Source organism: Pristiophorus japonicus, chromosome 4, assembly GCF_044704955.1.
Source record: "Pristiophorus japonicus isolate sPriJap1 chromosome 4, sPriJap1.hap1, whole genome shotgun sequence".
In the NCBI taxonomy this organism is placed as follows: domain Eukaryota; kingdom Metazoa; phylum Chordata; class Chondrichthyes; family Pristiophoridae; genus Pristiophorus; species Pristiophorus japonicus.
The window spans coordinates 155,437,336-155,460,105 of record NC_091980.1 but is presented as its reverse complement, the minus strand read 5'-3'; the positions used below and the strand labels follow the sequence as shown (position 1 = coordinate 155,460,105).

General features: G+C 49.0%; 1 protein-coding gene across 2 annotated transcripts in view; it reads right to left on the bottom strand.

The window, feature by feature from the left end:
- Positions 1–2,300: 2,300 nt before the first annotated feature.
- znf106a (zinc finger protein 106a) overlaps positions 2,301–22,770 on the bottom strand; it is a 114,491-nt gene continuing 94,021 nt past the window's right edge. For both annotated transcript variants that reach the window (XM_070878683.1, XM_070878684.1), the window contains exons 19-22: positions 15,224–15,295; positions 12,588–12,659; positions 4,593–4,739; positions 2,301–3,927 (exon numbers count right to left, since the gene is read on the bottom strand). In XM_070878683.1, the coding sequence (XP_070734784.1) occupies positions 3,871–3,927; positions 4,593–4,739; positions 12,588–12,659; positions 15,224–15,295 (348 nt within the window). In that variant the 3' untranslated portion in view covers positions 2,301–3,870. The remainder of the gene's footprint in view (positions 3,928–4,592; positions 4,740–12,587; positions 12,660–15,223; positions 15,296–22,770) is intronic.

Sequence of the window (22,770 nt, the reverse complement as noted above, 5' to 3'; positions counted from 1 at the left end):
ATGTGATAATGACCGGATAATCTGTTTCGTTATGCTAATTGAGGGATAAATATTGGCCCCAGGACACCGGGTTAATTTCCCTGCTCTTCTTCGAAATAGTACCATGGGATCTTTTACATCCACTTGAGAGCGCAGACGGAGCCTCAGGTTTAATGTCTCATCCGAAAGACGGCACCTCCGACAGTGCAGCACTCCCTCAGCACTGCACTGCAGTGTCAGATTAGATTTTTGTGCTCAAGTCCCTGGAGTGAGGCTTGAACCCACAAACTTCTGACTCAGAGGAGAGAGTGCTATCCACTGAGCATTTTGTACAATTCTGAGTGCCGCATTTTACAAATGATGTCAAGGCACTGGAGAAGGTACAAAAGTGATTTTATAAAATGATGTACTGGATGAAGACTAATTTGCAGGGTTGTGATGAAGGGGGGGTGGTGGGGAGTGAGACTAATTGGACAACTTTTGAAGAGCTGGCGACAGGCTGAATGGCGGCCTCCTGTGCTATCTGATTCTATTCTTACAGTGCTGATTTTTAATTTACTCCAAAAGTTACTGACGTACTGCCCAATGGATGTAACGATGAAACCCCTTAACGGTGAATATCACTAATCAATCTCCTCTTAACCTTCATTGTTCGACTGGAAAGAGCTACATCTGGTTCATGAGGTAGAGACAACAAGCACCCCTCCCTCTCCTCAGATCTTATGGTCCCCACTTCATCTTCAGAGGAGCGATACTAAATTAATACCGAGTTTCAAAACTCTTCACCATCACCACTCCGGCAACTCGGTCTGTTTAATCAAACGCAGACTGAGGGGAGACACAGTATTTAAAATGATGAAACAACTGGACTATGTAGATTGCAAGTACGCAGACTAGCAAATGTGGGCAAGGAATCAGACCCACCTTGAGCGCTGTGTCCAGTTTTGGTCGGAAGGACACAAGGCAGAATTCAAGGGCTGGAGGCAGTGTTGAGGAGTCACGAGGCTGGTCCTTAGTGTCAGGGGTCTGGATTATTGGGAAAGACCGAGGAGACTTGGGCTATCGCCCTATACATGCAAATAACCCCGTTTCAATTGGTCAGTCAGCCCCGAACCACACAATATCTAATTAACTCCCGCTCAGTGACCTATTTACAGTTGACTGACAATTAACTGCCAACTGACTTGCAAATTATTCAAGTTAAAAACCATGGTTAAATTTCAGTTAGATTTTTTAAAACACAATTTCTGTGCGACCTACTGACTATAGAAGTTATCAACAAGCTCACGCTGCTATTCTCTGCCATACTGTCCATGTTTGCTGTATACCTTCGAGAAAATGATCTGGATTTAGCCCATGGCAGTGGTCCTGGGATGATCTCCATTCTCCGTGTGATCAGTCAACCTTCAGATTCTCATAGAAATGGTCCCGTTTAAGATTAAAGCACTCAAGGCTGATCACTGGAGAGAGTTTGGGGATATGGTGCGAGCCATTGGCTGGTTCAGGTCTAAACTAGTGCCACTGGATTGGAGTGGGGAAGGGTGTGGGCAGGAGTTGGGACTATTTTCTTTTGAGAAATACAGGCTTAGAGAGGGGGTATGATTTGAGTTTTATTTTTAAATGACAAAGGGATTAGTTTCTCCAGTTGGAAAACTAATTTTTAAAAATTCATTCTTTGGGATGTGAGCGTCACTGGCAAGACCAACATTTATTGGCCATCTTTAATTGCCCTCGAGAAGGTCGTGGTGAGCCACCTTCTTGAACCGCTGCAGTCCCGTGTGGCGAAGGTACTCCCAACAGTGCTATTAGCGAGGGAGTTCCAGGATCTTGTCCCAGCGACAATATATTTCCAAGTCAGGACAGTGAGAGACTTGGAGGTGGTGGCTTTCTGTCGCAGGTTTAGAAGGCAAGATGGATTGGAACGGTTGCAGTGCAGAGAGCTGGTTTCGATGTTTGGGAAATATTTCCTCTGCAACAGCTGATCAAAGCGTGAGCTACGTATGCACTCCCACCACCTTCGACAGAGGGCACCCACAATCCAAGGCGATTGCAGGTTTCCTGGGATGAGCAGAACGTTGAAGGACCAGTCCCCTGGAGTCAAAGAGGAAACTCTCAGTTCCTTCGAAGTTGGTGACAGATCCCCCCACTCGTTTTTTTGACCTCTGGGATTGAGACTGGGGGAGAGAGGCTTATCTGGATGGGCCAGGTTTGATGCATTCGATGGACTTTTCCTGTCCATTTTGTATATTTTTTAAAAATCAAGAAATGAGTTAGGAGGTCTGAGAAAAGCACGTCATTACACACCGAACCAGCTCTAGAAATACATCCTCTCAGTCACATTTATTTGGATTCTTGGAATAGTTTTCCAATCTTTTTGTAAAATCATTCATTGTAAACATTCTCATTCCGATCACGTTCGGACAATTTTCAGCCTTACGGTGCGCACCGCCCATAAAGTACGCAGTCTTGTGGTGCGCACAAAATGCAACCTCAAGGCGCACACAAAACGCAGCCTCGCGGATGCACACATCACGTACAAGACGTAGCCACGTGGCTGCACAATACACAGCCTCACAACGCACACAACACACAACCTCACGGGGCCAAATACGCAGCCTCAGTGCCACACATTACATGTTCAATGGGGCAGGGCCACACGATACACAGCCTCACGCTGAAGAGTTGGATTCAGGTCACTCCGCCTTCGAAGAACCTTTTCTTGTCACCTAGTCTACTCATCCTCAGTCCAGTTTGTCTTAAAATCTTGAAAAATAACATTTGACCTAAAAAACCAGCAGGGCTGTCACGGTCAGGCTGCGTCGCAGCTCACGCCCTGTGACCACCCCCCCGCAACTTGCTGGGTCAAACTACCTTCTTATCCAAGACTTCAATTTAGACAAAAAAAAATAAAACCATGGTGATATGCAGCAGGCATCACACAGTGCTAACAAAACCTAAAAAAACCACCAGAACTAATCTCCACTCAGCCACAGGAGATTTCACCAACAGGACTTGGCTTTAATCGAGACTCCCCCTTCAGAGTGCGGACTGGGCATCATCATCTGACCCGTTCAGTCTCCCTCCATTGTCTCATCGCCCCAAACACATACACAACACACACACATTCCACCCCAGATATTTAAAAAAATCTCAGTACAGATTTAGAAACTACAATTTTGTCTGTATGCAGTTTGGTATCAAGTTATTCGGCACAAAATTAATAACCTAACAGTAGGAAATAATCACTGGGCAAAATGAGAGATCAGTCCTTCAGTCTGCAGGAATCAGTGGGGATTCCGCGGAGCAGCTCATCGAACTGTGGGAGACTGCGACAGTGTGCTGCAGTTAGGAAATCTACAGACTCACACTCAGACATACACACAGACGGATACACAAATTTTCACACTCGGGCACACACACATACAGACAGGTACACTTGCAGCGCGCGTGCACACATACAGACTGTCACAAACACACCAACATACAGACTGACACACACACACTCTGCACACACACCCACATACAGAATGACACACAGATACTCTCCACACACAGACCTTCACACACACAGACTGACTCTCCTCACACACACTCGCACACAGACTCAGATACACCTCTGCAGCAGTCACTTTCAATCGGGGTTCCCATAATTTTGCCCATTTCATGCCCTTAAAGTCTCATTGTCAACTTTCGCCCTTCAGACGGCACAGCCCATGTTAAAGGGCAGAACGGATCCGTAACAGCTGCAGGTGAAGTCACCAAGACTTCCCCAGAATCGGCAGTAAGTTCACAGAGACTGTCAACTCGGAATGATGGAAATGGATCACAAAGACCGTTGTATATGGTAAAGAGTTTTAAACTGCTTCCCAATTTGGGAGGTGCAACGTCTGTTCATGGGTCCAGGTGACTGTTCTCTTCAGCGTGCTGGCACAAGTGCTTGGGAACATCCTGGGAAAATTAACGGACAGAGCTTCAATATACCAGAGATGGTAAAACAAGGAGTGAAAGCCTACCGACTGACCAACACCCCTTCCCCTGCCTGCAGTGCTCCGACATGTGAGATAGCAACCTCCAGGTAGTTGTTATTCTATATAGAAACCTCCCTCATTTAGATCCCAGCCTGTAACTCACTCCAGGTATCTGTTATTCTATATATAATCCCTCTCCCCCACCCCGCCCTGAACCCCTCGATTAGATCCCAGCCTGTAACTCACTCCAGGTACATTATCTATATATAACCCCCGCCCCCCCGATTAGATCCCAGCCTGTAACTCATTGTATTACTGAAATTCCCCCGCTCTCGGGTACAAATTGCTAACTGGGATAACCCTGACAGCAGTGACCTGGTGCTCCAGGTTATTAACCCAACATTGAACTCCTTTAAACTCCCTCTCCCATCTTGCCCTCTCCCTCACGCTCCATCCCCGCCCCCTCCCCTCCCCTCCCTCAAACACACCCGCCCCTCCCTCAATCACTCCCCTCCCCTCCCTCAAACACACCCGCCCCCTCCCTCAAACACACCCCCGCCCCCTCCCTCAAACACACCCCGCCCCCTCCCTCAAACACACCTTGCCCCCTCCCTCAAATACTCGCGCCCCCGGCTCTTGCCTCACCTGTTTGGACCCATTTTTCATGGTGAAGAAAGCCTCACAGTAGCGCCAGCGACACTTCAGGGTCTGGAGCGAGGGGCTGTTGTGGTCAGACAGCAGGTGATGCTTCAGGTGCTTCAGGACCCCGAAAATCAAAGTACAGCCGGACCACTGCAAGGGAACCAGGGTGGACAGCTTAAGTTGTGAGGCAGAGCATCCTTGGAATAGACCAACAGGACTAAAAAGCTCAACAACGGATCTCCCAGCATCGCACAGACACACACATTCTCGAAATACATCAGCCTCCTAAATGAATCAACACATGGAAGAGAGTCTACCATCAGGGCATGGAGAAACAGGCAGAGATACTGTGTATCACAGAGATATCTTCAGTGCTTTCCTCCCTACGCCTCTGCACTGAGCGACTTCTCATCCTCGGTGATTTCAACCTCCGTCACAATTCATCATGCTCTCTCTCCTCTAAGTTCACTGCCCTCCTATCCTCCCTTAATCTCTCCCTCCATGTGAACTCCCCAATCCATATTCACGGCCACCCCCTTGACCTTGCCATCTCTTGTGGCCTCGCTACTCCCATCGTGTCAATTGCAGATAAGACCATCTCTGACCACTTCCTCGTATCGCTCTCCACCCACATCATACCTTCCCCCACCTAGCCCTTCTTCCTTCCACCGCTGGGAAAAACTCTCTCCAAATCTCTTACGAACTCCCAACTGTCCAGCCTTTGGTCCTCCATTCACCATGACATTTCTGCAGCCACCGATCTGCTCAATCAGACCCTCACCACCACCTTTAATGTCCTCATCCGTTAAAACAATTACTCTCTCACCCTGGCCGTTCAACCTGGTACAGCCCTGATCTTCGCCTCCTCGAGTCCAAGGGGCGCAGACTTGAACAGACATGGAGGACAACTGGTTTAGCCATTCACCACCAGATCTGGCTGGATCACATAAGGCATATTCGGGTCTTACTCTTGTCTGCCAAAACTGCTCACTATTCCAGGATCATTCTGGATTGCAAGAATAAACCACGGCTACTTTTCTCTACAGCTAACCATCTTAAACCCCTCTCCCTGTCTCCACCACACTCACCACCAAGTGCGAGGAGCTCCTGGACTTTTGTCTCCAAGATTGGGACCAACCGATCAGCTGCCTCTGCCACTTCCCTTCCTCCCCCTAGCCCACCGGGCCAAACTTCCTCTGAGGTTCCCCCCTGCCCTAGCTCTGAACTTGCATCTCTCTCAGATCCCCCCTCTTGACACTCATCTCGTCCATGAAACCCACTTGCTGCTCCATCGACCCTATTCCCCCTAAACTGCTGACCACCCAACTTCCTTTTCTGGCTCCCATGTTATTTTGTTAATGGTTGAACATTGTTAACTGTTCTCTCTCCTCAGGTACTGTCCCCCTCTCCGTCAAATCTGCCGTCATCACCCCTCCTCAAAAAAACAACCTTCGACCCCACTGTCCTGGCAAATTACCGCCCCATCTCCAACCTCTCTTTCCTCTCCAAAATCCTTGAACGTGTTGTCACCTCCCAAATCCGTGCCCATCTTTCCTGGATCACCATGTTTGAATCTCTCCAATCTGGTTTCCACACCTGCCACAGTACTGAAACGGCTTTTTATCAAAGTCACAAATGACATCCTTTGTGACTGTGACAAAGGTAAACTATCCCTTCTTGTCCTTCTGGACCTGTCTGCAGCCTATGACACAATTGACCACTCCATTCTCCTCCAACACCTCTCCACCATTGTCCAGCTGGGTGGGACCGCACTCGCCTGGTTCCATTCTTATCTATCTAATCGTAGCCAGAGAATAACCTGCAACAGCTTCTCTTCCCACCCCCACATCGTTACCTCTGGGGTCCCCCAAGGATCTGTCCTTGGCCCCCTCCTATTTCTCATTTACATGTTGCCCCTTGGTGACAATACAACGTCCGTTTCCACATGTACACTGACGACACCCAGCTCTACCTCTCCAACACTTCCCTCAACCTCTCCATGGGTGTCTAAATTGTTAGACTGCTTGTCTGACATCCAGTTCTGGATGAGCAGATATTGTCTCCAATTAAATACTGGGAAGACCAAAGCCATTGTCTTTGGTCCCCGACACAAACTCTGTTCCTTAGCCACTGACTCCATCCCTCTCCCTAGCATCAGTTCCTATGGACTGGAGGATAGTTAATGTAACACCACTTTTTAAAAAAGGAGGGAGAGAGAAAGCGGGTAATTATAGACCGGTTAGCCTGACATCAGTAGTGGGGAAAATGTTGCAATCAATCATTAAGGATGAAATAGCAGCGCATTTGGAAAGCAGTGACAGGATCGGTCCAAGTCAGCATGGATTTATGAAAGGGAAATCATGCTCGACGAATCTTCTGGAAGTTTTTGAGGATGTAACTAGTAGAGTGGACAAGGGAGAACCAGTGGATGTGGTGTATTTGGACTTTCAAAAGGCTTTGGTGTGCAAAATCAAAGCGCATGGTTTTGGGGCTAATGTACCGACGTGGATAGAGAACTGGTTGGCAGACAGGAAGCAGAGGGTCGGGATAAACGGGTCCTTTTCAGAATGGCAGGCAGTGACTAGTGGGGTGCCGCAGGGCTCAGTGCTGGGACCCCAGCTCTTTACAATATACATTAACGATTTAAATGAAGGAATTGAGTGTAATATCTCCAAGTTTGCGGATGACACTAAACTGGGTGGCGGTGTGAGCTGTGAGGAGGACGCTAAGATGCTGCAGGGTGACTTGGACAGGTTAGGTGAGTGGGCAAATGCACGGCAGATGCAGTATAATGTGGATAAATATGAAGTTATCCACTTTGGGGGCAAAAACACGAAGGCAGAATATTATCTGAATGGCGGCAGATTAGGAAAAGGGGAGGGAGGTGCAACGAGACCTGGGTGTCATGGTTCATCAGTCACTGAAAGTGCATGCAGGTACAGCAGGCAGTGAAGAAGACAAATGGTATGTTGGCCTTCATAGCTAGGGGATTTGAGTATAGGAGCAGGGAGGTCTTACTGCAGTTGTACAGGGCCTTGGTGAGGCCTCACCTGGAATATTGTGTACAGTTTTGGTCTCCTAATCTGAGGAAGGACGTTCTTACTATTGAGGGAGTGCAGCGAAGGCTCACCAGACTGATTCCAGGGATGGCTGAACTGTCATATGAGGAGAGACTGGATCAACTGGGCCTTTATTCACTGGAGTTTAGAAATATGAGAGGGGATCTCATAGAAAGGTATAAAATTCTGACGGGACTGGACAGGTTAGATGCGGGAAGAATGTTCCTGATGTTGGGGAAGTCCAGAACCAGGGGACATAGTCTTAGGATAACGGTTAGGCCATTTGGGACTGAGATGAGGAGAAACTTCTTCACTCAGAGTTGTTAATCTGTGGAATTCCCTGCCGCAGAGAGTTGTTAATGCCAGTTCATTAGATATATTCAAGAAACATAGAAACATAGAAAATAGATGCAGGAGTAGGCCATTCGGCCCTTCTAGCCTGCACCGCCATTCAATGAGTTCATGGCTGAACATGCAACTTCAGTACCCCATTCCTGCTTTCTCACCATACCCCTTGATTCCCCTAGTAGTAAGGACTTCATCTAACTCCTTATTGAATATATTTAGTGAATTAGCCTCAACAACTTTCTGTGGTAGAGAATTCCACAGGTTCACCACTCTCTGGGTGAAGAAATTCCTCCTCATCTCGGTCCTAAATGGCTTCCCCCTTATCCTTAGACTGAGTCCCCTGGTTCTGGACTTCCCCAACATTGGGAACATTCTTCCTGCATCTAACCTGTCTAATCCCGTCAGAATTTTAAACGTTTCTATGAGGTCCCCTCTCATTCTTCTGAACTCCAGTGAATACAAGCCCAGTTGATCCAGTCTTTCTTGATAGGTCAGTCCCGCCATCCCGGGAATCAGTCTGGTGAACTTTCGCTGCACTCCCTCAATAGCAAGAATGTCCTTCCTCAAGTTAGGAGACCAAAACTGTACACAATACTCCAAGTGTGGCCTCACCAAGGCCCTGTACAATTGTAGCAACACCTCGCTGCCCCTGTACTCAAATCCCCTCGCTATGAAGTGCAACATGCCATTTGCTTTCTTAACCGCCTGCTGTACCTGCATGCCAACCTTCAATGACTGATGTACCATGACACCCAGGTCTCTTTGCACCTCCCCTTTTCCTAATCTGTCACCATTCAGATAATAGTCTGTCTCTCTGTTTTTACCACCAAAGTGGATAACCTCACATTTATCCACATTATACTTCATCTGCCATGCATTTGCCCACTCACCTAACCTATCCAAGTCACTCTGCAGCCTCATAGCATCCTCCTTGCAGCTCACACTGCCACCCAACTTAGTGTCATCCGCAAATTTGGAGATACTACATTTAATCCCCTCGTCTAAATCATTAATGTACAGTGTAAACAGCTGGGGCCCCAGCACAGAACCTTGCGGTACCCCACTAGTCACTGCCTGCCATTCTGAAAAGTCCCCATTTACTCCTACTCGTTGCTTCCTGTCTGACAACCAGTTCTCAATCCATGTCAGCACACTACCCCCAATCCCATGTGCTTTAACTTTGCACATTAATCTCTTGTGTGGGACCTTGTCAAAAGCCTTCTGAAAGTCCAAATATACCACATCAACTGGTTCTCCCTTGTCCACTCTACTGGAAACATCCTCAAAAAATTCCAGAAGATTTGTCAAGCATGATTTCCCTTTCACAAATCCATGCTGACTTGGACCTATCATATTACCTCTTTCCAAATGCACTGCTATGACATCCTTAATAATTGATTCCATCATTTTACCCACTACCGATGTCAGGCTGACCGGTCTATAATTCCCTGTTTTCTCTCTCCCTCCTTTTTTAAAAAGTGGGGTTACATTGGCTACCCTCCACTCCATAGGAACTGATCCAGAGTCAATGGAATGTTGGAAAATGACTGTCAATGCATCCACTATTTCCAAGGCCACCTCCTTAAGTACTCTGGGATGCAGTCCATCAGGCCCTGGGGATTTATCGGCCTTCAATCCCATCAATTTCCCCAACACAATTTCCCGACTAATAAGGATTTCCCTCAGTTCCTCCTCCTTACTAGACCCTCCGACCCCTTTTATATCCGGAAGGTTGTTTGTGTCCTCCTCAGTGAATACCGAACCAAAGTACTTGTCCAATTGGTCCGCCATTTCTTTGTTCCCCGTTATGACTTCCCCTGATTCTGACTGCAGGGGACCTACGTTTGTCTTTACTAACCTTTTTCTCTTTACATATCTATAGAAACTTTTGCAATCCGTCTTAATGTTCCCTGCAAGCTTCTTCTCGTACTCCATTTTCCCTGCCCTAATCAAACCCTTTGTCCTCCTCTGCTGAGTTCTAAATTTCTCCCAGTCCCCGGGTTCGCTGCTATTTCTGGCCAATTTGTATGCCACTTCCTTGGCTTTAATACTATCCCTGATTTCCCTTGATAGCCACGGTTGAGCCACCTTCCCTTTTTTATTTTTACGACAGACAGGAATGTACAATTGTTGTAGTTCATCCATGCGGTCTCTAAATGTCTGCCATTGCCCATCCACAGTCAACCCCTTCAGTATCATTCGCCAATCTATCCTAGCCAATTCACGCCTCATACCTTCAAAGTTACCCTTCCTTAAGTTCTGGACCATGGTCTCTGAATGAACTGTTTCATTCTCCATCCTAATGCAGAATTCCACCATATTATGGTCACTCTTCCCCAAGAGGGAGTTAGATATGGCCCTTATGGCTAAGGGGATCAAGGGGTATGGAGAGAAAGCAGGAAAGGGGTACTGAGGGAATGATCAGCCATGATCTTATTGAATGGCGGTGCAGGCTTGAAGGGTCGAATGGCCTGCTCCTGCACCTATTTTCTATGTTTCTATCTGTCTGAGGCTGAACCAGACTCCTCGCAACCTAGGTGTCATATTTGACCCTGAAATGAGCTTCCAACCACATATTTGCAGCATAACTAAAACCAACTATTTCCACCTCCGTAACATCGCCCGTCTCTGCCCCTGCCTCAGCTCATCTGCTGCTGAAGCCCTCATCCATGCCTGCGTTACCTCTAGACTTGACTATTCCAATACACTCCTGGCTGGCCTCCCACATTCTACCCTACGTAAACTACAGGTGATCCAAAAGTCAGCTGCCCGTGTCCAACCTTGCACCAAGTCCTGCTCACCCATCACCCCTGTGCTCACTGCCCCGTGTCCAACCTCGCACCGAGTCCTGCTCACCCATCACCCCTGTGCTCACTGACCTACATTGGCTCCCTTGTCCCGCCCACTGCCACGCCCCTTGCCCCGCCCACTGCAACGCCCCTGGTCCCGCCCACTGCCACGCCCCCTGGTCCCGCCCACTGCCACGCCCTTACCCCGCCCACTTCCACGCCCACTGCCATTGCCAGCTTCCCCAGCAGCTCCAGCAGCAGCATTGAAAAAGACTTGATATATATATTTATACATATATATATAAAATCTTTGATTATCAAAAGACATGACATGACATGACATGACATGACATGACATGACATGACATGAGCATGAGCATGAGCTGAGCTAAAGAAGGGGGATATGCTGCGGGAACCTAGCCCACCTTGTTTGGGTGCCTAAACAAAACACTTGGGTGAAGTGGCTTTGTTGCGAAGATGCGTACTGTTGTATTTTTCCAGGGTGCACTACAGTAGGATCCCACTGTGTGGCTCCTGCTGCCACAAGGTAAGCCTGCAGCACCCCACACCCCCCGACACACACACACACAATCCAGAGGGGAGCCCTGTGGAATAGCTGACTGCCTGGCTGCATTCCACAGGGGCCCGCCTCAAGCATTGCCAGATTTCTTTCTCATCCTGGTTTACAAATCACTTTATGGCCTTGCACCTATCTCTAATCTCCTTCAACCTCGCAACCCCAAGATAGTTGCGCTCCTCAAATTCTGCACGTGAGCATCCCTGATTATAATCGCTCAACCATTGGTGGCCGTGCCTTCGGTTGCCAGGCCCCAAGCCCTGGAACTCCCTGCCTAAATCTCTCCGCCTCTCTTTCATCCTTTAAGACGCTCCTTAAAACCTACCTCTTTGACCAAGCTTTTGGTCATCTGCCATAATTTTGTCTTATGCGGCTCGGTGTCAAATGTTTGTCTTGTAATACTCCTGTGAAGTGCCTTGGGATGTTTCACTACGTTAAAGGCGCTATATAAATACAAATTGTTGTTGATCTGGGCCAGGGGAATCAGGCAGAGATAGGGTGTAGGCTGTGCAAGGGGAAACAGGCGGAGATAGGGTGCAGGCTGTGCGAGGGGAAACAGGCAGAGATAGGGTGTAGGCTGTGCAAGGGGAAACAGGCGGAGATAGGGTGCAGGCTGTGCGAGGGGAAACAGGCAGAGATAGGGTGTAGGCTGTGCGAGGGGAAACAGGCGGAGATAGGGTGTAGGCTGGGCCAGGGGAATCAGGCGGCGATAGGGTGCAGGCTGTGCGAGGGGAAACAGGCAGAGATAGGGTGTAGGCTGGGCCAGGGGAATCAGGCGGCGATAGGGTGCAGGCTGTGCGAGGGGAAACAGGCAGAGATAGGGTGCAGGCTGTGCGAGGGGAAACAGGCAGAGATAGGGTGTAGGCTGTGCGAGGGGAAACAGGCGGAGATAGGGTGCAGGCTGGGCCAGGGGAATCAGGCGGAGATAGGGTGCAGGCTGTGCGAGGGGAAACAGGCGGAGATAGGGTGTAGGCTGTGCGAGGGGAAACAGGCGGAGATAGGGTGTAGGCTGTGCGAGGGGAAACAGGCGGAGATAGGGTGTAGGCTGTGCGAGGGGAAACAGGCGGAGATAGGGTGCAGGCTGTGCGAGGGGAAACAGGCAGAGATAGGGTGCAGGCTGTGCGAGGGGAAATAGGCGGAGATAGGGTGTAGGCTGGGCCAGGGGAAATAGGGGGTGCTATAGGGATAGCTGCACGCCTGGATATGAAGGCCCTTTCACACTTACCCAACAGCGATAGTTCTGCATCAGGTTCAGCCGCACTGCCTGTATGCTGCCATCGTAACAACCCGTGTAAATCTATAAGCAAAGAACAGTCATTCATCAAAACTACATCAGTTTCACAACAGCTGCCTTTCTAAAAATAATCCACCCCCTGCTTTTCCCCCGTAGTCCTGCATATTCTTCCCCGTAGTCCTGCATATTCTTCCCCGTAGTCCTGCATATTCTTCCCCGTAGTCCTGCATATTCTTCCCCGTAGTCCTGCATATTTCCCCCGTAATCCTGCATATTCTCCCCCGTAGTCCTGCATATTTCCCCCGTAGTCCTGCATATTCTCCCCCGTAGTCCTGCATATTCTCCCCCGTAGTCCTGCATATTCTCCCCCGTAGTCCTGCATATTCTCCCCCGTAGTCCTGCATATTCTCCCCCGTAGTCCTGCATATTCTCCCCCGTAGTCCTGCATATTCTCCCCCGTAGTCCTGCATATTCTCCCCCGTAGTCCTGCATATTCTCCCCCGTAGTCCTGCATATTCTCCCCCGTAGTCCTGCATATTCTCCCCCGTAATCTTGCATATTTCCCCCGTAATCCTGCATATTTTCCCCGTAATCCTGCATATTTCCCCCATAATCCTGCATATTCTCCCCCGTAGTCCTGCATATTTCCCCCGTAGTCCTGCATATTTCCCCCGTAATCCTGCATATTTTCCCCATAATCCTGCATATTTCCCCCGTAGTCCTGCATATTTCCCCCGTAGTCCTGCATATTTCCCCCGTAGTCCTGCATATTTCCCCCGTAGTCCTGCATATTTTCTGTTCCTGGCCTGGGTGCTAATTTGTCCGAATAATAGTTTGTCATTCTTGACCTGGCTGCAGCCTTCGACACCGTTGACCACGCCACCCTCCTCCGTGATCCAGCTGGCTGGGACTGCACTCACTCACCTGGTTCCGTTCTTAATTATCCAGTCACAGCCAGAGAATCGCTTGCAATGGCTTCTCTTCCCCCTCCCGTATCTGACATCCAATATTGGATAAGCAGAAATTTCTTCCAACTAAATATTGGGAAGACATAAGCCATTGTATTGGTCCTCGCCACAAACTCTGTTCGCTAGCAGCTGACTTTATCCCTCTCTCTGGCAACCTTGGTGTTGTATTTGACCCCAAAATGAGCTTCTAACCCCATATCCTCTGCATCACTAAGACCGCCTACTTTCACTTCCGTAACATTTCCCATCTCCGTCTTTGCCTCAGCTCATCCACTGCTGAAGCCCTCATCCATGCCTTTGTTACCTCTAGACTTGACTATTCCAATACACTCCTGGCTGGCCTCCCACATTCTACCCTATGTAAACTAGAGGTGATCCAAATCTCGGCAGCCTGTGTCCTGACTCGTACCAAGTCCCTCTCACCCATCACCCCTGTGCTCGCTGACCTACACTGGCTCCCGGTCAGACGACGACTCGATTTTAAAATTCTCATCCTTGTATTCGAATCCCTCCATGGCCTCGCCCCTCCCTATCTCTGTTGCCTCCTCCAGCTCTGCGGCTCTCCGAGAACAGGCCTCTTATGTAACCCCAATTTCCTTCACCCGACCATTGGCATCCGTGTCTTCAGCTGTCTTGGCCCCGAGCTCTGGAATTCCCTCCCTAAACCTCTCTGCCTCTCTCTCCTTCTTTAAGATCCTCCTTAAAACCTACCTTTGCCTGTCCTAATATCTCCTTATGTGAACCTTTGTCAAATTTTGTCTGATAACGTTCCTGTGAAGCGTTGTGTTATGTTTTACTCGAGTAACGGTGCTATATAAATGCAAGTTGTGTTGTTGATTATCTGATAATCAGCCATCTTATATAGAGTGTGCCTATATTTAATATTACAGTACTGCACAAGGCAAGCAGTGAAAGACAGAAACGTTGTGGAGTCTTTTACTTGCAGTATAGCAACACTCAGTATTTCCGTTTACTACACAGGGCCAATGGACTTCACCGTAGCATTCCAGGCCGGGCAATTTTCAATCAATCTAAAACAAGGTGAAATAATGTGACTGAATCTAACCCCTGCTATTAGTACAAACTAACTCCCTGAAACATACACAATTCTTACAGGGCTGGACAGGGTAGATGCAGGGAGGATGTTTCCCCCAGCTGGAGAGTCGAGAACCAGGAGGCACAGTCTCAGAATAAGGACTGAGATGAGGAGAAACTTCTTCACTCAGAGGGTGGTGAATCTTTGGAATTCTCTACCCAGAGGGCTGCGGAGGCTCAATCTTTGAGTATGTTCAAGACAGAGAGATAGATTTTTGAATATTAAGGGAATCAAGGGATATGGGGATAGTGCAGGAAAGTGGAGTTGAGGTAGAAGATCAGCCATGATCTCATTGAATGGCAGAGCAGGCTCGAGGGGCCGAATGGCCGACTCCTGCTCCTATTTCTTATGTTCTTATGAGAATGTTGGAAGACAGTTTGGATTTTGAGATCGGACAGTACAGCAGTGATCCTGCTGTTCAGTGCTTCACAGAACATAACACACCAGGGTCCACGGTCACAGTGGAGACAGGGACAGCTCCTGGACTCGGGATCGCATCAAGGTGGGCCGTACATCATTCACCTACATGGAACATCCAAATCTCAGTGCTCGCTCACACTCACCATGCTCTTGTGTATGTCCATACACATCACCATGTCCTTGTGTCCACCATACACTTGCAGACGATCGTGTGACTGGACACCACAAGAAAAAGAAAATGGAATTCCATTAGACAATTGTTCTACAATCTTCCCCGCTTCATTACAGAGCCCGTATTAGGAGGGGCTCACGGCCGGTGGTCAGTATTGGAGGTCAGGACCTGTACCCCCGCCCCAGTACTGACCCCATGTTATAGTGACAGACCTGTACCCATCAGTACTGTACCCCAATGTTATACAGTGACAGACCTGTACTCACCAGTACTGTACCCCAATGTTATACAGTGACAGACCTGTACCCACCAGTACTGTACCCCAATGTTATACAGTGACAGACCTGTACCCACCAGTACTGTATCCCAATGTTATACAGTGACAGACCTGTACCCACCAGTACTGCACCCGTGTTATACAGTGACAGATCTGTACCCACCAGTACTGTACCCCAGTGTTATACAGCGACAGACCTGTACCCACCAGTACTGTACCCCAGTGTTATACAGCGACAGACCTGTACCCACCAGTACTGTACCCCAGTGTTATACAGTGACAGACCTGTACCCACCAGTACTGTGCCCCAGTGTTATAGAGTGACAGACCTGTATCCACCAGTACTGTGCCCCAGTGTTATAGAGTGATGGACCTGTACCCACCAGTACTGAGTACTGTACCCCACTGTTAGTGACAGACCAGTACCTACCAATACTGTACCCCAGTGTTATACAGTGATGGATCTGTACCCACCGGTACTGAGTACTGTACCCCAGTGTTATACAGTGACAGACCTGTACCCACCAGTACTGTACCCCACTATTAGTGACAGACCTGTACCTACCAATATTGTACCCCAGTGTTATACAGTGACAGACCTGCACCCATTTGTACTGTACCCCAGTGTTATACAGTGACAGACCTGTACCCACCAGTACTGTACCCCAGTGTTATACAGTGACAGACCTGTACCCATCAGTACTGTACCCCAGTGTTATAGTGACAGACCTGTACCCACCAGTACTGTACCCCAGTGTTATACAGTGACAGACCTGTACCCACCAGTACTGTACTCCAGTAAGTAAATTAATTTAAGGGTTAAGTCATGGCAGGAGAGCTCGGACCCATGTCATGCTCCTCCTGTGCTATGTGGGAAATCAGGGACACTTCCAGTGGATCTGCGGATGCACTCACTCTGGAGCATGCGCGATGCTGAGAATGTTGTGGATAGCACATTTAGTGAGTTGGTCACACCGCAGGTAAAGGTTAGGATAGATAGTGAATGGGTGACCAAGAGACAAGGCAAGAGCAGGAAGATAGTGCAGGAGTCCCCAGCGGTCATCTCCCTCCAAAACAGATATACTGTTTTGGATACTGTTGAGATGACGACTTACCAGGGGAAGGCACCAGCAGCCAGGTTCATGGCACCATGGGTGGCTCTGCTGCACAGAAGGGCGGGAAAAAGAATGGGAGAGCTATAGTGATAGGGGACTCTAATGTAAGGGGAATAGATAGGAGTTTCTGCGGCCGCAACCGAGACTCCAGGATGGTATGTTGCCTCCCTGGTGCAAGGGTCAAGGATGTCTCGGAGCGGCTGCAGAGCATTCTGGAGAGGGAGGGTGAACAGCCGTGGTACATGTAGGTACCAACGATATAGGTAAGAAGCGGGAAGAGGTCCTACAAGCTGAATTTAGGGAGCTAGGAGTTAAATTAAAAAGTAGGACCTCAAAGGTAGTAATCTCTGGATTGCTACCAGTGCCACGTGCTAATCAGAGTAGAGGGAGCAGGATAGTTAGAATAAATACATGGCTTGAGCAGTGTTGCAAGAGGGAGGGATTCAAATTCCTGGGACATTGGAACCAGTTCTGGGGGAAGTGGGACCTGTACAAAAGGGAAAGTTTGCACTGGGGCAGGACTGGAACTGATGTCCTGGGGGTAACATTTGCTAATGCAGTTCGGGAGTGTTTAAACTTATATGGCAGCGGGATGGGAACCTATGCAGCGAGATAGGGCGAAGTAATATGGAGTCAGAAACAGATGGTAGAAAGGTAAAAAGCAATAGTGGAAGGCCAAGTAAACAAAGGCAAGAAACAAAAAGGGCCACACTACATCATAATTCTAAAAGGACAAAGCGTGTTAAAAAAACAAGCCTGAAGACTTTGTGCCTTAATGCAAGGAGTATCCGTAATAAGGTGGATGAATTAACTGTGCAAATAGATGTTAACAGATATGATGTGATTGGGATTACAGAGACGTGGCTCCAGGATGATCAGGGCTGGGAACTCAACATCCATGGGTATTCAACATTCAGGAAGGATAGAATAAAAGGAAAAGGAGGTGGGGGAGCATTGCTGGTTAAAGAGGAGATTAATGCAATAGTTAGGAAGGACATTAGCTTGGATGATGTGGAATCTATATGGGTAGAGCTGCAGACACCAAAGGGCAAAACACATTAGTGGGAGTTGTGTACAGACCTCCAAACAGTAGTAGTAATGTTGGGGAGGGCATCAAACAGGAAATTAGGGGTGCATGCAATAAAGGTGCAGCAGTTATCATGGGTGACTTTAATATGCATATAGATTGGGCTAACCAAACTGGAAGCAATACAGTGGAGGAGGATTTCCTGGAGTGCATAAGGGATGGTTTTCTAGACCAATATGTCGAGGAACCAACTAGGGGGGAGGCCATCTTAGACTGGGTGTTGTGTAATGAGAGATGATTAATTAGCAATCTCGTTGTGCGAGGCCTCTTGGGGAAAAGTGACCATAATATGGTGGAATTCTACATTAGGATGGAGAATGAAACAGTTAATTCAAAGACCATGGTCCAGAACTTAAAGAAGGGTAACTTTGAAGGTATGAGGCGTGAATTGGCTAGGATTGATTGGCGAATGATACTTAAGGGGTTGACAGTGGATGGGCAATGGCAGACATTTAGAGACCGCATGGATGAACTACAACAATTGTACATCCCTGTCTGGCGTAAAAATAAAAAAGGGAAGGTGGCTCAACTGTGGCTATCAAGGGAAATCAGGGATAGTATTAAAGCCAAGGAAGTGGCATACAAATTGGCCAGAAATAGCAGCGAACCCGGGGACTGGGAGAAATTTAGAACTCAGCAGAGGAGGACAAAGGGTTTGATTAGGGCAGGGAAAATAGAGTACGAGAGGAAGCTTGCAGGGAACATTAAAGACAGACTGCAAAAGCTTCTATAGATATGTAAAGAGAAACAAAGAAATGGCAGACCAATTGAACAAGTACTTTGGTTTGGTATTCACTAAGGAGGACACAAACAACCTTCTGGATATAAAAGGGGTCAGAGGGTCTAGTAAGAAGGAGGAACTGAGGGAAATCCTTATTAGTCGGGAAATTGTGTTGGGGAAATTGATGGGATTGAAGGCCGATAATTCTCCAGGGCCTGATGGACTGCATCCCAGAGTACTTAAGGAGGTAGCCTTGGAAATAGCAGATGCATTGACAGTCATTTTCCAACATTCCATAGACTCTGGATCAGTTCCTATCGAGTGGAGGGTAGCCAATGTAACCCCACTTTTTAAAAAAGGAGGGAGAGAGAAAACGGGGAATTATAGACCGGTCAGCCTGACATCGGTAGTGGGTAAAATGATGGAATCAATTATTAAAGATGTCATAGCAGTGCATTTGGAAAGAGGTGACATGATAGGTCCAAGTCAGCATGGATTTGTGAAAGAGAAATCATGCTTGACAAATCTTCTGGAATTTTTTGAGGATGTTTCCAGTAGAGTGGACAAGACAGAACCAGTTGATGTGGTGTATTTGGACTTTTAGATGGCTTTCGACAAGGTCCCACACAAGAGATTAATGTGCAAAGTTAAAGCACATGGGATTGGGGGTAGTGTGCTGACGTGGATTGAGAACTGGTTGTCAGACAGGAAGCAAAGAGTAGGAGTAAATGGGTACTTTTCAGAATGGCAGGCAGTGACTAGTGGGGTACCGCAAGGTTCTGTGCTGGGGCCCCAGCTGTTTACATTGTACATTAATGATTTAGACGAGGGGATTAAATGTAGTATCTCCAAATTTGCGGATGACACTATGGGCCCAAGTTTCCACGCGTGCCTAGAACGGCGCTGTCCCGACCTGGACGCCCGTTTTTCGCGCCACAAAGTGCGCCTAAAAAAATCCTCCGTATTCTCCGGCTCCCTGCAGGTCCTCTGGCCCTCAGCGCAGCGCAGCACGAGCTGTGGGGGGGCGGAGCCAGGTCCCTGCGCTGAAAACAGTGCCGGGACCTCTGCACATGCGCGCTACAGTGAGAACGCAAGTGCAGTAGCTCCAAGCGCCCGAAGCACGCAGCCCCTAGCCCTGGCCCAATGGCCTCCCTGGGGCTGCGTGAATAAGGCTCCTCCCACGGCCAGCTGCTACTCCCCCCCGCCCCCCTCCCCACCCGCCTCCGGACCGGACCCGACACCCGCCACCGCCCCCCCCCACCCCCGACTGGACCCAACCCGACTCCCGCTCCGCCCCCCCCCCGACTGGACCCGCGCTCCTGCTCCCGCTCTCCCCCCGCCTGGACCCGACCCCCCCCCCCCCCCACACTGGACCAGACCTGACCCGCGCTCCCACCCCCGACCCGACCCCCCCTCCCCCGACTGGACCCGCGCTCCTGCTCCCGCTCTCCCCCCGCCTGGACCCGACCCGCGCTCCCCCCCCCCACACTGGACCAGACCCGACCCGCGCTCCCGCCCCCGACCCGACCCCCCCCCCCCCCCCACACTGGACCAGACCCGACCCGACTTCCGCTCCGCACCGACTGGACCCGACCCGCGCTCCTGCTCCCGCTTCCCCCCGCCCAGACCCCACCCGACTCCCGCTCCCCCCCGTCCCCGGACTGGATCCGACCTGACCTCCCCCTCCCCGACCTGACCTCCCCTTCCCCCCCTCTCTCCCCCCCTCCCTCTCCCTCCACCCCTCCCCCTCTCCCTCTTCCTCTCCCTCCCCCCCTCTCCCTCTCCCTCTCCCTCTCCCTCTCCCTCCCCCCCTCTCCCTCTCCCTGAACCGAACCGAACCGACCCGACCCGACCCAACCTGTAAATCTGGTGCTGGGGCCTTCGGTCCCGAAAGGCCTGCCTGAAGCACTTTCACACAGGTAGGAAGATGGTTTATTTAATCTTTTCTTTGCTTATAAATGTTTATTCAGGTTGGGTTTATTTGTATAATATTTGTATAAGTATAAATAAGGATTTATTATAGAATTTAATGACTTCCCTTCCCCCCCCCCACCTCGTTCTGGACGCCTAATTTGTAACCTGTGCCTGATTTTTTAATGTGTAGAACAGGTTTTTTCAGTTCTACAAAAATCTTCACTTGCTCCATTCTAAGTTAGTTTGGACTAAATTTTCACTGTGGAAACTTTCAAATCAGGCGTCAGTGGCCGGACACGCCCCCTTTTGAAGAAAAAATTCTGTTCCAAAGTGGAACTGTTCTACCTGACTAGAACTGCAGAAAAAAAATGTGGAGAATTGCAATTTCTAAGATAGTCCGTTCTCCACCAGTTGCTCCTAAAAATCAGGCGCAAATCATGTGGAAACTTGGGTCCTATGGGTGGCAGTGTGAGCTGCGCGGAGGATGCTATGAGGCTGCAGAGTGACTTAGATAGGTTAGGTGAGTGGGCAAATGCATGGCAGATGAAGTATAATGTGGATAAATGTGAGGTTATCCACTTTGGTGGAAAAAATGAGAGACAGACTATTATCTGAATGGTGACAGATTAGGAAAAGGGGAGGTGCAATGAGACTTGGGTGTCATGGTACATCAGTCATTGAAGGTTGGCATGCAGGTACAGCAAGCGGTTAAGAAAGCAAATGGCATGTTGTCCTTCATAGTGAGGGGATTTGAGTACAGGGGCAGGGAGGTGTTGCTACAGTTGTACAGGGCCTTGGTGAGGCCACACCTGGAGTATTGTGTACAGTTTTGGTCTCCTAACTTGAGGAAGGACATTCTTGATATTGAGGGAGTGCAGCGAAGGTTCACCAGACTGATTCCCGCGATGGTGGGACTGACCTATCAAGAAAGACTGGATCAACTGGGCTTGTATTCACTGGAGTTCAGAAGAATGAGAAGGGATCTCATAGAAACGTTTAAAATTCTGACGGATTTAGACAGGTTAGATGCAGGAAGAATGTTCCCAATGTTGGGGAAGTCCAGAACCAGGGGTCACAGTCTAAGGATAAGGGGTAAGCCATTTAGGACCGAGATGAGGAGAAACTTCTTCACCCAGAGAGTGGTGAACCTGTGGAATTCTCTACCACAGAAAGTTGTTGAGGCCAATTCATTAAATATTTTCAAAAAGGAGTTAGATGTAGTCCTTACTACTCGGGGGATCAAGGGGTATGGCGAGAAAGCAGGAATGGGTACTGAAGTTGCATGTTCAGCCATGAACTCATTAAATGGCGGTGCAGGCTCGAAGGGCCGAATGGCCTACTCCTGCACCTATTTTCTATGTTTCTATACAGTGACAGACCTGTACCAACCAGTACTGTACCCCAGTGTTATACAGTGACAGACCTGTACCCACCAGTACTGTACCCCAATGTTATACAGTGACAGACCTGTACCCATCGGTACTGTACCCCAGTATTATATAGTGACAGACCTGTACCCACCAGTACTGTACCCCAGTGTTACAGTGACAGACCTGTACCCACCAGTACTGTACCCCAGTGTTATACAGTGACAGACCTGTACCCACCGGTACTGTACCCCAGTATTATATAGTGACAGACCTGTACCCACCAGTACTGTACCCCAGTGTTATACAGTGACAGACCTGTACCCACCGGTACTGTATCCCAGTGTTATACAGTGACAGACCTGTACCCATCGGTACTGTACCCCAGTGTTATACAGTGACAGACCTGTACCCACCAGTACTGTACCCCAGTGTTATAGAGTGACAGACCTGTACCCATCGGTACTGTACCCCAGTGTTATACAGTGACAGACCTGTACCCATCGGTACTGTACCCCAGTGTTATACAGTGACAGACCTGTACCCATCGGTACTGTACCCCAGTGTTATAGAGTGACAGACCTGTACCCACCAGTACTGTACTCCAGTGTTACACACTGACAGACCTGTACCCATCGGTACTGTACCCCAGTGTTATAGAGTGACAGACCTGTACCCATCGGTACTGTACCCCAGTGTTACACACTGACAGACCTGTACCCATCGGTACTGTACCCCAGTGTTATACACTGACAGACCTGTACCCATCGATACTGTACCCCAGTGTTATACACTGACAGACCTGTACCCATCGGTACTGTACCCCAGTGTTACACACTGACAACCTGTACCCATCGGTACTGTACCCCAGTGTTACACACTGACAGACCTGTACCCATCGATACTGTACCCCAGTGTTATACACTGACAGACCTGTACCCATCGGTACTGTACCCCAGTGTTATACACTGACAGACCTGTACCCATCGGTACTGTACCCCAGTGTTATACACTGACAGACCTGTACCCATCGGTAC